This window comes from Paralichthys olivaceus, chromosome 12 (genome assembly GCF_024713975.1).
Source record: "Paralichthys olivaceus isolate ysfri-2021 chromosome 12, ASM2471397v2, whole genome shotgun sequence".
In the NCBI taxonomy this organism is placed as follows: Eukaryota; Metazoa; Chordata; class Actinopteri; order Pleuronectiformes; family Paralichthyidae; genus Paralichthys; species Paralichthys olivaceus.
The window spans coordinates 1629448-1645580 of NC_091104.1; the positions used below are offsets into that span (position 1 = coordinate 1629448).

The following is a 16133-nucleotide window of genomic DNA, read 5'->3' on the forward strand; positions in this document are numbered from 1 at the left end:
GGAAACTATTTTCCTTATTCTCGTCTCTTCTCTTCTCACCCCTCCTACTCCTCCCCCTCCTTCCTTCCTCACTGCTGATGACTTTCCAACTTACTTTACCAAGAAAGTATAAGACAACAGCTCCTCATTTACTCCTATGCCCATCCAGAAAGCACCTCCCCCAAACCTCACCTCTGATGGCCTTACCTGCTTCAGCCCTCTCTCCTCTGAAGATGTTCTCACGCTAGTGACGTCTAACCGTGCCACCACCTGTTCCCTTGACCCGATTCCCTCCTCCCTTCTCCAAGACATCTCTCACGACACAGCTGACATCCGTAACTACAGACCTGTATCTCTTCTTTCATTCCTCTCTAAAACACTGGAACGTGCAGTCTACAACCAACTGTCCTCCTATCTTACAGAAAATGACCTCCTTGACCCTAATCAGTCAGGCTTTAGGACTGGTCACTCCACTGAGACGGCCCTCCTCACGGCGACTGAGTCGTTCTGTGCCGCCAGAGCCTCGTCCATCTCGTCAGTCCTCATTCTCCTCGGCTTATCCTCTGCGTTTGACAAAGTCAACCACCAAATCCTCCTCTCCACTCTGGCTGAACTTGGCATTGCTGACTCTGCTCTGACCTGGTTCACATCATACCTGACAAATCGCACCTTTCAGGTCACATGAAACGGTACCTTGTCCAATCCCTGCCTTCTGGAAACTGGTGTCCCTCAAAGCTCAGTATTAGGACCACTTCTGTTTTCACTATACACTAGATCACTAGGCTCTGCAATCACATCGCATGGATTCTCTTACCACTGTTATGCCGACGACACCCAACTGTTCCTCTCTTTTCCCACATACTCCTCCAGCACTCACGTTGTGACGTGCATCTCGGAATGTCTGGCAGACATCTCCGCTTGGACAGCTGTGCATCACCTCAAACTCAACCTTAGAAAACCGAACTGCTCTTCATCCCGGGGAAAGACTGCCCTCATATGGACCTGTCAGTCACTGTCGAGGATGTCACGGTATCACTTTCGTCGACGGCAAGGAACCTGGGCGTAATCCTCGACAATGGACTGTCCTGCACCCCCAACATCACTGATGTGGCCCGATCCTGCAGGTTTGCCCTCTACAATATCTGCAGGATCCGGTCTTTCCCTCACAAAAGACACAACACAACTCCTGGTCCAAGTGCTGGTCATCTCCCACCTGGACTATTGCAACTCCCTCTTGGCTGTACTCCCAGCCTCTCCCAAATTCTCCCATGTGACCCCCTCCTCCGTGACCTCCACTGGCTTCCTGTTGGGGCCTGCATCCGATTCAAGATGATGGTGCTGGCCTTCAAGGCCGTCAATGGAACTGCACCCATCTACCTCCAAACACTGGTCAGACCACATGCCCCAGCGAGAGCACTTCGTTCATCAGCTGGCCGACTGGTACCCCCATCGCTGAGAGCAAACAAAGCCCGCTCAGCGAAGTTGCGACTCTTCTCTGTTTTGGCACCTCAGTGGATGAACAAACTCCCGAACAATGTCAGGACAGCGGGATCGCTTACCTTTGTTGGTGAAAACAGACACACAAAGTTGTTGTTGAGATCAATACTCCTGATACTTCTTCTTCAGTCAGTCCTTGAAGTTAAAAGAGAAATCGAGGAAGAGAACTGGAGATGAAGCTAAAAACAGCGCCAACGTGTTCAGTGGCCAGGAGGAGCATTACGTCCATAGTAGTTTAGCACTACCATAGACAATGAATGGGAAAGTGTTCAGGGCCGTATAGCTAAACAATCAACAGCTGCCGCGCGGGAGACCAGGGTTCGATTCCCTGATGGCGGGGAACCTATTTCTTTACATAAAATGTTGAGAATTTCCTGTGAAAGTGAAAAAAATAAAAAACCTGAATCCACACATGCATCCAAATTAACTGGGTTCCTCCCCTTCATCAAGTTTGGTAGAAAAAGGTTAATTCTTTTTTTTAGTAATCTGGCAAACAAATAAACCAATAAACAAACAGAGGTAATAAATGGATCTTTCTTTTTTTACCATTGTAATTGTAATTTCAAGAACATTTAAATATCCTAAATAAATAAAACAAACAAAAAACAATAAAATAGACTCTGTTGTAAAGTTCTGGAATTGCCGTTTATGACATAAATATTTTCACGCAGGCAATTCGTACTGTCTGTCAAACGTTTGCAGCATTTCTCTAAATAGTTTGAAGCCGAAATATTCCCACACCAGGGCTGTGGCATTTGGCTTTGCAATCATCTTTTTGCCTTGTGTTGCTCCGCACGAGGCTGACTAGCTGCACTCTGTGTGTGTAGCCAATGCTAGCAGTCCAGCTTCCCCCACAGAGACAAAGAGACTGGATGACTGACAAGAGGGTTCACTCCGTTCATTCCGCTATGGAACAAACGCGCTTAGGTGCTGAGACTGAGCACGGAGTGAACCCTCTTGTCATCCAGCCAGCTTGGAGGCAAGAGACGAGGAAAACAAACATGCATGCACATGGCAATATATCGAGGCCGGAAAAATTATTGAGTTCATTTTAATTTATCGTGCGATTAATTGATTTATTGATTATCAGCCTAGGCCTATATACTATTTACTTCCTCAATTTACTTTGTATTCCATTTACATGCTGAAAAACACATTTGGGCCACAGTGTAGAAATTGTGAAATAAAACCTTCGACAGTGCTCCCACTTTGCTGGGGACAGTGGAGGGGGCTGAGGCCTTAATACAACAATTAACTTTATTTGTACACATTCACATGGATAGATTTAATCTTTTTTTTTGTTGAGTTTATTAGTCTAAGCCAAGAAATATACACAGGAATACACACAGGCTTACAGCATACCAGGAAGGGACATAGCAGACACAATAGCACACATGAAAGGAGGGATAATCTTAAATTTAGATATAAACAAAGCATTTGATAGAGAAGATCACAGTTACTTATATAGTGTATTAGAAAAAGTAGGGTTTGGGCCTAGTATGGTAGGGTTAGGGGTTAGGGTTTAGGGTTAGGGTTAGGTAATGTCTCTACATTTAAGGCTAGACTTAAAACCTTCCTTTTTGATAAAGCTTTTAGCTCTACCCTGAACCATAGTCATTCATAGCTATGCTGCTATAGGTCTACACTGCTGGGGGATCATCCATCAGGCACCAGCACCTTTCTATCTTCCTCTCTCTTCTTCACTCTCTGCCTGGTTTATTTTGTTATATCTTATTACATATCTGTAATTCCTTGGGTCTTCTCCTCCCCTCCCTGGTCCATGCTGTGCGGCTCTCCGGAGCCCGTCCTGGTTCGGGTCCTGATGAGGGATGGACCTAGTGGAGGTAGCCAGTCTGTCGCAGGGGCCAATGTGTTTAATGTGCAAGTGCTGTCAAATATATCCAGTATATATCCTTGCTGGCCCATCCACTGCAGACAGAGGGGGAAAGCTGACGTGGAGCTCCGGGATCCCCTCCCTCTCCTGTTTATAATGCATGAAAATCTAACTTGACCAGTTGATGCAGTTGTAGATGTCTTTTTTTGCCGCCGACTTGTTGATGCCTTTTGAGTACCTGTAGAGGGCTCAGATATGGATGATACCTCATCCTGTTGCCCCTCCATAGATGTTTCTTTAGGTGTCTGGAGATATTAATGACAGATATCAGACTGATAAAATCAAGTAAAAATAAATGTTCCAATACAGTCAATATCTTTCATGTGTGTATGTGGCAGTGTAGATGTATTTCACTACATCAACTGAGAATTATGTAAAACCCCCGACCGTGGGGCAGGAACAGGAACTGGGGGGCCGCTCGCTGTAACCCCCAGCCGAGGGGCAGGAACTGGCGAGACGACTGCTTGAACCCCCGACCGCGGGGCAGGAACAGGAACTGGAGATCCACTCGCCGTAACCCTCAGCCGAGGGGCAGGAACTGGCGAGACGACTGCTTGAACCCCCGACCGTGGGGCAGGGACTGGAACCGGAGCGGAGCCAGACGGGACCCTCAACCGAGGGGCAGGAACAGGAAGTGGAGAGCCACTCGCCGTAACCCCCAGACGAGGGGCAGGAGCTGGCGAGACGACTGCTTGAACCCCCGACCGTGGGGCAGGAACTGGAGTGGCGACCTCCGAGACTGAAACGTGAGTAGCATCTGCCGGGACCCCCGGCGCTGGAACGTGGGGGGCTTCTGCTAGAATCCATGATATCCTGACTTGAGGTTGCCGCTTGTGAGCTGGTGGAGATGGATGGAAACAGAGTGGGGGGCTCCCCTCCGGTGTCCGCCCCGCACCGTAGCGATTCTACACAGAATCCAAAAGCCAGGCGGGTGCCGAGGTAGTGATCAGCAGGGGGAGTTGGGGATGAGAGGATGTCCTTGAGTCTCTTCTCTATGGTCACCAGGTGCGGGACAAAGTGGCTGACCCAGGGTCTGTCCTCAAGCCAATCCCGCATCGGTGCCATCCTCTCCAGGAGCTTTGCACGCTGCTTGGTGCCTGCGGTGCTCAGCTCGTCAACTAAGGAGTCTAAATAAAAAACCTTGCTACAAAAAAGATAAAGCTCTGCTTGGTCCATATCTGGTTCGTACTGTCAAGGCTGGAGGGTGTGGGGAGGGAACGAACGTGGTAGGAAAAAGGGAAGGGAAGGACCAAAATGCAGAAACTAAATATTGTTTAACATAAAGTGTCTTTTATTTAAAAAAGGTAAAAGTAACGAAAGAAATCTTCATAATTCATACATAAACTAATCCTTTTAGCCCAGTATTAAGTGGAATATATTAAATGAAATGAAATGGAAACAGTCAAACACATCTGTAGAAGCATTGACAATTGTAGAGACCGTATTTGACCAACACTCACAAAGCACTGCTCAATAGCCATGAATCTGTGAGTGAAATTAAAATATGAAACCTTTATTTGCAGTGTAAAATCACATTGAACAACACACAACAATACAATGCTTAATCACAGAATGTCGGTGCCTGTGTTATCAACTCAGTGCATCGATAGCTCTCACAGACTAAAATCACATAGATCAACATGTAAATACACATCCTCTCAATTATTTCACATCACTTTTAGAAACCATCCAGCATCAAGGTCCTCACACTCACACACACACACAGACATTTTTTTACAAACATGAATCCAAACTTGCTGCACAAACACACAATTCCCCATGCTCTCAGTGACACACAATGCAACAATTAGTTTGCAAAAATGTACCCACTTCCTGCTGATGGTAAAGTAGTTGACTACAGTTGCTTTACAGTGTTTTCCATTTTCATGATTTTATTTTCATCCAGCTACATTTATTTTATAATGCTTGTGCTGTTAAGATTTCACACTATGTACTTACTGACACATGTACTTTTACTAATTTAAAGGATCTACATACTTAATTCAACACTTCATAGCATATTTCATTAATTCCCTCAAGCATATCACACATTATCTAATGGATCTGAAATCCTTGATTGATTTTCTTCATTTGGTCAAGAGACTAACCTCAGTCTCCGACAGGGATCACTGTAGCTATCAGTGCAACATTTGTATAGTAGCTGCCTAGCTCAGGATTTGTGTATGCTCCGCAATGATGTGCATCATATAGAAGTCAACCTGATAAACCCAGAGGGGCCGCCTTGTTGTGCAGTTATAAAAATTGCCATGGAAACGGTTGCTTCTTAAAAATCTTCTTTGATGATTGATGTGGGGGCAACCATCAAAGGGATTGCTGGCCTCCAAATCCTTATCAAATCCAATCAAAGAACCAAAAACTCTAGACATTAAAGGATATTTCTTTGGTCCTCTGAATTACCAAACGTATAAATAACAAGTTCCCTTGCTTCAAGTTATTAGCTTGTGAAAATAACAGACTGTCAACTGAGAAGACCACAGTCCTCGTTAGTGAAGACAACAATCCTGCCTACTGAGACAACCGGTGATTTGTTCAGTAAAAAAATTATCAAGAAGACACTGCTCTCATAACTACAAATCCCCCTTTACCGAAATGAACATTCTGGTAAGAAATTTTTTTTTTAGAAATGTATGTTCAGGTTGTGTTGAGTGGACTTTTAATAATGAATTCCATGTTTCTATTTTTCAGACATGTGGAACAATGCAGTTTGAGATTAAGGCTCTGAAAGAGAAGCTCAAACAGAACGATGAGCTCCTTTTAAGCGAGCAGGAGAAAATGACAGCTCGCTCTAAAGCCCACATTGGCGAAAAAAAGTAATCGTGGTAAGATGTTCATTTTGATTATGTCTATTCGATTATGCAAGTCCAGAGGTAATAAGGTCCACCTATTCAAATCTGCCTTTATTTCTTTGTTAAGTGGTAAGTAGTTTATAGCGTATATATTGGATAAATCTTTTGGGATGCTGATCCCGAGATATTTTACAACATCATTGTCCAAATTAAAGATAAACGGATTAAGTAGTTGTGCTGCGGGTGTATAATTGTATGGCAATATTTGTGTTTTGTTTATGTTCAATTTGTAACCTGAGTAGTGACCAAACGTTTTCAAACAGGAAAATAATTTAGGCAAGCTCAATTCGGGCTGGGAAAGAGTAACCAATACATCATCCGCGTAAAGGCAGGTCTTATATTCAGTCCCTTTAATCCAAATTCCTCTTATTTCATGATCTTCTCTAATTGCTTGCGCTAGTGGCTCTATGAATAAAGCAAACAAGGCCGGGCTTAAGGGGCATCCTTGTCTACATCCTCTTTCAAGCTGAACAGGGTTTGATAGACTACCATTTATTTTTATTCTGGCTGTAGGGGAGTGGTATAGGTTTTTTAAAGATAGAATAACTGAGCTATTAAAACCAAATCTCTGCAGGGTTAAGTATAAGTATTCCCAGCTGACCGAGTCAAACGCCTTTTCTGCATCTAGGCTGAGAACAATGGATTTATCTTCATTTTTACTCATATGCTCCATTAGATGTAAGGCCCTTCTTATGTTGTCTTGTGTCTGTCTGTTTTTTAGGAAACCTGTTTGATCGTCATCTATTATATCTGGAATTATATTTTCTAATCTTTTTGCAATTATTGAGGCATATAGTTTGTAGTCTATGTTTAGAATTGAGATGGGTCTATACGAGCTACATTCAGACTTGTCCTTACCCGTCTTTGGGATGACAGAAATAATTGCCTGTCTCCATGATATTGGTATTTCTCCCCCCTTCAGCGTAAAATTAAAGCATTTCAATAGTACCGGTGCTAAAATCTCTCTAAATGTTTTGTACCATTCCGCTGGATATCCGTCCGCACCAGACATTTTATTTGTTTTAAGTCTCGAAATGGCACTGTCTAGTACTTGTTTTGTTATCTCACATGTCATTATACTATTCTGTTCCGTTCCAATGGACGGCAGGTCCAATGAGTTCAAAAAATTAACAATGCTTGGGGATTCTGCACTATCCAGTTGTGTGTACAGACCCTTATAGTAATTTTCAAAGCATTGTTGTATTTCTTTCAACTTATGACACACTTTGCCAGATTGTGTATCTTTAATTTTATGGATGGACCTTTCATCCTGTTGTTTTTTTATCCTCCAGGCTAATAATCTTTTGGCTCTTGGCCCATTGTCATAGTATCTTTGTTTAGTGAATTTAAGTTTAATCTCTTCTTGACTGTCATATATCCTATTTAAATTTTGTTTAGTCACTTTTATCTGATCTAATACTTGGGGGTCATTAAGTTCCATATGTTTGATTTCTAAGTGTTTTAGTTGTATAAGTAAGTCATTCAGTTGTTTCTGCCTTTCTTTTTTTTTAGTAGAAGACAACATTATGAGTTTCCCCGATTACAGCTTTGGAAGCATCCCATATGTTACTTGGAGATACTTCATCATTGTCATTGTGTTCTAAATACTCTTTAAATTCTTTTTCAATATATTTTTTGCACGATGGGTCATTTAATAGGCTAGTGTTAAGCCTCCAAGTTGTGTTTTTAACTTCGGTATCCAGATGTAGAGATAGATATACCCCTGCGTGGTCCGATACGTCTTTAACACCTATATCACATTGTGTGATTCTATGCCTGTCAAAGTTGAACATGAAAAAATAGTCAATTCGTGAATGTACGCTGTGAGGGTGGGAAAAAGAAGTAAATTGTCTTTCTGTCGGGTGAGTTTGCCTCCAGATATCCATCAAACCTGCTTCATGAAGAAGTGTTTTGACTGTAACTGTCTCAGGGTTCGTTCTTTTCGTTAAGTTAGAGGAGTTCAAGGGAGGGTTGTAGCTGTACATTCCAGTCCCCACCACAAATGAGCACACCTGAGGTCTCCTCAGCAATTATGTCAAATATTTTTTTAATAAATATCTTATCGTTGCCTGGGGGTCTATAAACGTTTAGCAGTGTCACAGGTTTCTGGTCTATATGTCCCTTTACTAAGATGTAACGCCCCTCTGTATCCGTTAATTGCTTTGAAAATTGGAATGTTACCTTATTTGAAATCAGTATTGCTACCCCTCTTGTTTGCTTACGTCCAAAAGATGAGTAATAAGTATTTTTAAAGCCAAAGCGTTTTAATTTTTCGTGTTCCTCATCACAGAGGTGAGTCTCTTGCCAGAAAACCATTTGCTGTTTCTCTCTCTTCATTTTAGTTAGTAGCTTGTTCCTTTTGATGGCGTTAAGCAAACCATTAACATTCAAAGTGATAACTTTGTACTCCTGGTTTATCATCCTATCCCATTAGACCAATAAACACATAATGCTCCTCCAATGACCTGAACATGTAAACAAAAAAAAGTATGTGCTACACAGTAAAACATAAAAGTAGTGACCTCCAAAAGTGAAGTACAAATGTAACTTCTGAACAGGGAGGGGAGGCCTCCAGGAGGAGGGCCCCTCCAGGTGCGCATTGATGTCATCAGTGTCATCAGAGCACACATCCAGCGGCTTGAGTGCAGATAAATCCCCCCCAGATTACTGGTCCAGAGAGTGACTAATGTTTTGGCTAAGTATACTCAATACCATAGCAATTTATATAAACAGGTAAAGTAACAGGACTGATATTCAAACTTTAATCAGCCACGAACACTGTTAAAACATCTTATAGGCTACATATATATATATATATATATATCTGTGTGCGTAAACTCTGACGTAGGCTATTATCTCTAGTTACTCACGAGTGCATCTCAGATACAGTTCTCCTAAAGCCTTTGAGAGTGTTGAAATCTCCGTAGCTTCTCTCGGGCTCGATCGATGCCTGCGGTGTGGTTTCGGCGTTTGGTGGGCTCGCGGAGCTCCCAGCCTGCGTCTGTCAGTCTCCTCCGGGGCGCCGTGTCTGCGCCGCTCCGTTGGTTGCCGACAGCCACAGGTGCAGCGGTCTCTTCACCAGGCGACAGAATCCCCCTCTTCAGCATGTCCTCCGCTGCCTCTTTTGCATTAGTGTACGTCGTCGGTCCCTCCTCATAAAAGACTCGGAGCCTTGCAGGTGCGGGTGTCTGGAACCTCAGCCCTTTTGCCTTTAATACTTTCCTCAGCGGGGCATATTCCTTTCTTTTCTTCATGGTTTCCACCGGGTAATCGTGGTCGAAAAAAACTCTCTTTCCATTAAGATGAACCTCCTTCTTTCTCCAAGCAGTGCTCAGCACCAGTTCTTTGGTGCTGTAGGCGAGAAAATAGGCGATCATGGATCTCGGGGCGGCGTGGGGAGGTGGCTTCGGGCCGAGAGATCGGTGGCAGCGTTGTATTTTAAGGTCAACGTCGGGGAGCGACAACTCTGATTTGATAAACTCCTCTAAGAACGCACAGGGATTGTCGTGCTCCTCTCCCTCGGGGATTCCAAAAATGCGGAGATTATTTCTGCGGGAGCGTGCTTCTAGGTCCACTAATTTGGATAGAATGTGCTCTTGTTGCTGCAAAGTTTCAAGCAGCACGCTCTTTGCGTTAGCGTCCCATTCTTCCACCTCGGCCACTCGTGTCTCTACTTCGTCCAGTCTGACCTGTGCATTATTCAGCTCCACACCGATCTCACTCAGCTTCTGGTTCACTTCTTCTTTAAAGTTCCCCAGCTCTTCCTTCATGTCTCGCTTAATTGTCTCGCGGAAACCATTCAGTTCCCTCTTCAAGTCGGCATGTCCTGCCTTTATGTCAGCGTGGGTTGCCTTGATGCTAGCTTGCAGAGTGTTCATGTCCACGCGCTCGTTAGCTTCGACCGTGTCGACCTCTACATCACCTTCTCCACTCGCCATTTCCTCGTGTTCCGATCTGTTTTGAATAGTAATGTTCTTAGCCTTCCTTAGTTTACATTTCCCCATTAAATTTGTAATAAAATAAGCCGGAATAATTCTCTAAAAATGGGGAAATTCGTGGACCAGTCTGGGAGCTCACAAACTACTCTGCTGCCCGCCTCGCCGCCATCACCGGAAGTTGTATTGTGTTCTTTTTGAAGGAAGTTGATCTATGGGTTTGAAGCCCATAGGCCCTGAGGATCCGGAGGCCCATAAGTTTAGGCTCTCAGAGGAAAACTGAATGTATACGTTAAGGCTCTAACGGTCACTCTAAATTTTAGCTGACGCCTTTCCCTTCCTGTTACCAGGCGGATGAGGAGGGCTGGAGGAAAGCCAGATGTGTTTTCTTTAGGTTTACGACGACAACTCTCATATATAAACAGGGAGTTGAATCTGTTAGGCAGAAGAGATTCACATTTGCCCCGAATCTCTCTCCAGGCAGAAGAGATTCACATTGGCCCTGGATCTCTCTCCAAGCAGACTGCAGTGCTTGTATTGATGCTGAACTTTTTGTAATAAACCTTTTATACAATCAAGACGGTGTCAGCGGAGATTCCTTCATCCTCTTCACATCATCGCTACCCCAATATACAACAAGACTTGCGTAATATATGGACATAGCCAGACCATATATTATATAGATTATTTTGAACAAAATTTCTTACTTGTAAGTCACGGAAAAAGTGAGCATGAAGTAGGGAAAAGTTGTCTTTTAGCTCTATATCGGATGCAAAATGATTATTTATGTACAAGTCTGTGTTACCGGCGCCAGACCTAGGGTAAATCTGGACCGGCAGCAAGGGTTACACAGGCTAGGGAGCACTACGTAACCGGTAAATACACACTTTCTGTAGGTTTGAAGAAGGGAGAAGACCAGATGTTAGCATCTTGCTCAGACTGAAATCATTTATTATCATTTGGACAAATACACATCAGTCATTTTCCTATTGAGTTTCATTCTCATATTAAAGTGCTTGCTGTTCAAATTATATTCAAAATATTACAACAATGACATGACAAATACAGAAATACTATCAAATAAAACTGAAACACACAGTCCCTTAACATACATTCCTACACTGACTCACACACTACACTTACAATTAATTACATTAATTTGACACACACATAGCACATCACACAAACCAGCCCCCTTACTCTTAACACTTCCTCACATTACACAAACATTTGACACTCTTGTACACACACTGAAACACATCAGCAGCATTTAATAATCATCACGTGACCAGGCTGTGACTAGGATGGTAAAGATAAATATGAATTAACATGTGAGTATTCGCCAAATGCTGGCTATTAATAATTTTAACCACTTTAAAAACAGTTTGGTTAGGTCACAGACCCATAATATCACTCACACGGACCCATTACACCGGTGGCTGAAACCACAGCGTGAACTGCGCATGCACTCGCCATGACGAAGTGCGTCAGGATGGCGAGTCACTAAAATATACTTTTTCATACTTTTCAAAATCATCGACACTCACAAAACATCCAACGTAACTTTACTAAATTCGGAACAAAGATGAAATTGTAGAACTGAGTTCTACATTACCTGTAGATTTGAAGAAGGGAGAAGACCAGATGTTAGCATTCTGCTCAGACTGAACTCATTTATTATGAGCTGCGCATGCGCCAAGCCTGTGATCAGGTCTCCCGTGTGAATCCACAGTATAGTACCAACAGCACCACCTACTGATGTGGAGTAAGACTTTACTATTAAAACTGTTGGAATAGCTCAGTTGCTTTCAAAAAATTAGGGCGGTGTCTGTTTTCAATTAAAACTCAATGCATAGCTTTTCTATCCTATTACATCTGCAATAGTAGTCAGTCCCCTGTCCTTCCAGTAAATAAAGGCCTGATCATATGGAGACAGAATCAAATTATGGTTAAAGCAAATAGGAGAATGTAACAAACTTCAGGAGCTTGAAGTAACATTTTAATCTTTTTTTTTTATTTTAACTGAATTTTGGAGAAGAAAATTGTCCTCAGCTAGATGCATTGGATAATCTATTATAGAAAACAGGAGCTGTTTCTTGCAGCAATCAATTCCATTGACAGCCTCTTGTGTCTGCACAGCAGCGACAGTGTCAGCTGCCATCTCTTCCAGAGCCTCCTGTGTCTGGACAGCAGCGACAGTGTCAGCTGCCATCTCTTCCAGAGCCTCCTGTGTCTGGACAGGGAGAAGGAACTCTGTCTCCTGGAGCCCCGTAAATCACCTTTCCTTTGCTACATAAACACAATCAGACACATAAGAAGACAGATACAAACGGAGGCTCAGAGGTGTGTGTGTGTGTGTGTGTGTGCATTAATGTGTGTGATTCTACCAAAGTAAACGTCTCTATATTCAGTCAGGTTCACTACTCTGAGTACTCATGAATTACCCCCTCCTCCATTAATAAGTATCTTTCGTGATACAGGTATTGATAAAGTTCCTCTGAATCGCTCTCTAACCTATAGTTAGTACCTTACCTGTGTCTGGTTGTGAGGCCCTGCGTGGCTGAACATGAGGCCTGACTGCAGGACACTTTGCTGCTGGTGGTATATGGCAGCAGCCAGTTCACCATGGGGTTCAGTAAAATGCTGCACCAAGCTGAGAGGTGATGCTGTAGGGGGGGTGTCCTCATCAGAACCAGTCCAGTCAAACATTTCATGCCATTCCTGAGCAGGGACATCTTGAGATAGTGGATGGATGTTTGTGTCCTCTGACAGTTTGTTGACCACTGCCCGGACTATGTCCAACAACTCTTTGTCATCCTGCTCCTCCTCAGTAAGGTCAAATTCTGCCCTCAGGTTTGAAATATGCTGAGGTGTGTAGCCGTCTATTCCACTGTTGTTCTCCTGTGACATTGATAAGAAACTGGGTTTGAGCCACTGTAACAAGCTTACATGATGATAAATACAAATCAATGATCCAATATTATCATGTATTATGAAATAAAACTATACAAGAATCTAATACTTTTATTTAGAAGCTGTTTTGTTGTGATATTTTTTCACTGTGGTTTTGCTTCTGTATTAACCATCAGCCAATGAGCTAAATGGAGATATGGACACTTACTATGCTTTACATCCCCTGTCAACATGATTTCTTTGTAAGTATGTTCTTTCAAATACAAATAAAAAAATCTATTCTATGGTTTTTTGACAGGATCACATCAGTGCCTCGTCTATTCGCAACTCATATACTTTACTGGGCCATTATAATAAGTCTCTATACTCATTCAGGTTCACTACTCTGAGTACTCATGAATTACAACCTCCTCCATTAATAAGTATCTTTCTTGATACAGGTGTTGATAAAGTTCCTCTGAATCTCTCTCTAACCTATAGTTAGTACCTTACCTGTGTCTGGTTGTGAGGCCCTGTCTGGCTGAACTCTGGGCCTGACTGTAGGACATTTTGCTGCTGGTTATTCAGTTCAGCATGGGGTTCAGTAGGATACTGCTCCTGGGATGGATTGTTGGTCATGCGGTCAAGAAGGTCCTGAAATGCAGCCTTCTCCAGCACCAGTCTTTTCTCCGCCCAACATGCTGACCACTGGCTCATCATCCTTGCATTTGTGCCTCTTTCAATGTTGTTCTCCTGTGACATTGCTGAGAAACTGGGTTTGAGACACTTTTAAAGGGTAAAGCTTCATAGATAAAAACACCAAGTGTAAACTATATCTACTAATTCACTACAATCCAGAGGGAGATCCTCTACATTTCAATGCTCTACATTTACACGACAAGATAAATGATAATCACTATTTTTACCTCAGCATGCTTGTTCTGACTCCTGTCAGTGTCTTAACAATGTTTAGTGGCCCCCTAGTGGCATGTCAGGGTATTGCGCCTGGAAAAGTCTGACTTGAGAAGTGCACTCACACACATAACACAAGCAGGCTGTGCTCCACCACGGAGTGGTTGTTGTCTAGGCCTTGGAGTAGATCCATCAGTAAGTATGGCTGCTGTTAGCTCATTTAAGTTGTTGAAAGTGCATTAGAGTTAAAAACCCTTTGTTTAGTTGGTAAAATAGTGCTTACAATGCTAATGCTAACAGGTGTGTAGCTATTAGCATAGGTGGATTCAATTCAGGCCTCATTTATGTTGTATGTTATGTTTATGTGTGAACTATTATCACCATTTACTGTGTTTACGCTGTTACTTACCTGTATGAGCATACTGTAAAAAGATGTGTGTAAGACTCATGTAATATTGTGTTGTACTTACCTGGTTTATAACCTGAAAAGAAAGAAGAAAGTGTGACCAGTGTTGTTACATATATTTAATTTCAATTGTAACATTATGTTTATTTTTATTGTGTTGCAGTTTTACAAAAAAGTCTCAGAAGATTTCAGTAAATCGTTCACAAACTGGAATCACGCCTACTGGGTCTTTCTTGTTAGCTATCTGTCTACAAATACAGCTCACGTATTATCCAGGACAGAATAATGCTACTTACATAGCTTACATACTGATAAATACATATAACATTCTGATAAATACATATAACATGCTGATAGATGCATATTATTGATCAAATATTATCATTTCTATTATATATTATTATATATATTTGTTTTATTAACAATCAGTCCACAGAAGCTTGTGTTTACAGATAACCTCATCTTAGTTTTAAAAAAATGTCGATGTGAGTATTACCTGTTGGGTTCACTGGTTAATCAGTTGGCTGATGAATAATAATATCAATAACTGACGTTAAAGAAAGTCAGTATTTTAGACTGAAAATGTAGATTTTCTCTCCAGGCGTCTCTCTCTGTGGTCCACAGGTGAAATGATCAAAGTCACAAATTGCTCTGATCCTATATCCTTACATTAAAGTTTAAAACTCCTTTAATCCTTTGTTGTTGTCATTGCAACAAAGGAGAGTTAAAACTCCTCTTTTAAATAATTCTTGAAGCCCCTTAATAGAATATGTTATATTCTGCAATTAAATTTGTTGAACATAAACCACTGAGTATGTTTAAGCTTCCTTGCAGCATTCAATATATTAAACATATTCTCCTTTAAATCCTCTCTCTGAGCTTTGAATTTGACTTCAGGAGACTCTAAAATCTAATATTTGTTTTTTTTTTTCTGGTTAAGTCCTTTACGATAATTTTAAATACTATGTATTATATATTATTATAGTGTAAATGTTTGATTGCTCCACATAATTGTTATAATCTGCACTGAGTTTGGTTGGATAATTGTTTTGTTATTTTATCCATATGGTTTTATCATAGAGACTAATTGCAATAACTGCAATCACCTGACCATAGGTAGCACATAGACACCCTCTTTGCTGGAGAGATTATCAACCCAAACAAATGATGATGGGAACATTTTGTGTTCGCTCAAGCACTGCTGCTGCATCACGTATAAAACACATAAAAACTTCAATTTGTGTCTTTCTTCACTTTTTTAAACTGTAATGTTTATTAGGTTTTTTCCATTTTCACAAGAGACATGTACAACAACAACAAAAATAAATAAATAAAGCAATAGACATAAACAAACAGTGTCAACAGTCATGGCTGTAGGTATCCATATTCTACAAAATCAGATTTACACAGTTTACATGTCTTTTGTTATATCATACAGCACCCACTTTTTCCACTTTGTAATAGAAACATCTTCCTTCAGTTGAAGTTGGTAAGTCATTTTCTCCATACAGTATATTTCTCCTACAATCCCTAACCATTGTTCTATGGTAAGAGATTCAGTCTTGTAACAGTTCCTTGTTATTGTCTTAGTTGCATTCAACAATATCTTGACTATATATCTATCACTCCCAGTTACACTTTCAGTCACATTTCCAAGGTACATAGTTTTGTTTTCATTTGGTATTTCATATCCCAGTATGTCTTTAATTATGGCAACGGCATCATCCCTAAAGGAGCGCAGCTTGGGGCAC

General features: G+C 41.7%; 2 protein-coding genes across 6 annotated transcripts in view; one reads left to right on the forward strand and one right to left on the reverse strand.

Moving 5' to 3' along the window:
* Positions 1–5027: 5027 nt before the first annotated feature.
* LOC138412477 (septation ring formation regulator EzrA-like) overlaps positions 5028–16133 on the forward strand; it is a 71253-nt gene continuing 60147 nt past the window's right edge. Inside the window, exons 1-3 of one of the 3 annotated variants that reach the window (XR_011244837.1) lie at positions 5684–5992; positions 6077–6210; positions 12312–12452. Coding sequence is in view for 1 of the 3 variants with exons in the window: in XM_069536445.1 (XP_069392546.1) it covers positions 5981–5992 (12 nt within the window). In the remaining 2 variants the exon portion in view is untranslated. Of the gene's footprint in view, positions 5993–6076; positions 6211–12311; positions 12453–16133 lie in introns of those variants that run through there. The other 2 variants (XM_069536445.1, XM_069536444.1) reach the window with 2 other exon arrangements.
* Positions 12165–15009, reverse strand: LOC138412476 (uncharacterized). Of its 3 annotated transcripts, none has more exons than XM_069536443.1 (4): positions 14879–15009; positions 13578–13828; positions 12705–13073; positions 12165–12461 (listed from the first exon to the last, which is right to left on the reverse strand). In XM_069536443.1, exons 2-4 carry the CDS (start codon positions 13824–13826, stop codon positions 12246–12248), a joined length of 834 nt encoding a protein of 277 aa, XP_069392544.1. In that variant the 5' UTR covers positions 13827–13828; positions 14879–15009; the 3' UTR covers positions 12165–12245. The 3 variants fall into 3 exon arrangements, with proteins under 3 accessions (XP_069392544.1, XP_069392542.1, XP_069392543.1); XM_069536441.1 differs by lacking the exon at positions 14879–15009 and adding an exon at positions 13991–14169 and having other exon boundaries at positions 13578–13836; XM_069536442.1 differs by lacking the exon at positions 14879–15009 and adding an exon at positions 13991–14167.

Bases quoted from the DNA above. Each gene is read 5' to 3' on its own strand.
- LOC138412476 (XM_069536441.1), bottom strand. The intron at 13,074-13,577 runs GTAAGGTACTAA...TCAATGTCACAG, and splicing joins GGCCTCACAACCAGACACAG to GAGAACAACAGTGGAATAGA. The intron at 12,462-12,704 runs GTAAGGTACTAA...GTGTTTATGTAG, and splicing joins GGCCTCACAACCAGACACAG to CAAAGGAAAGGTGATTTACG.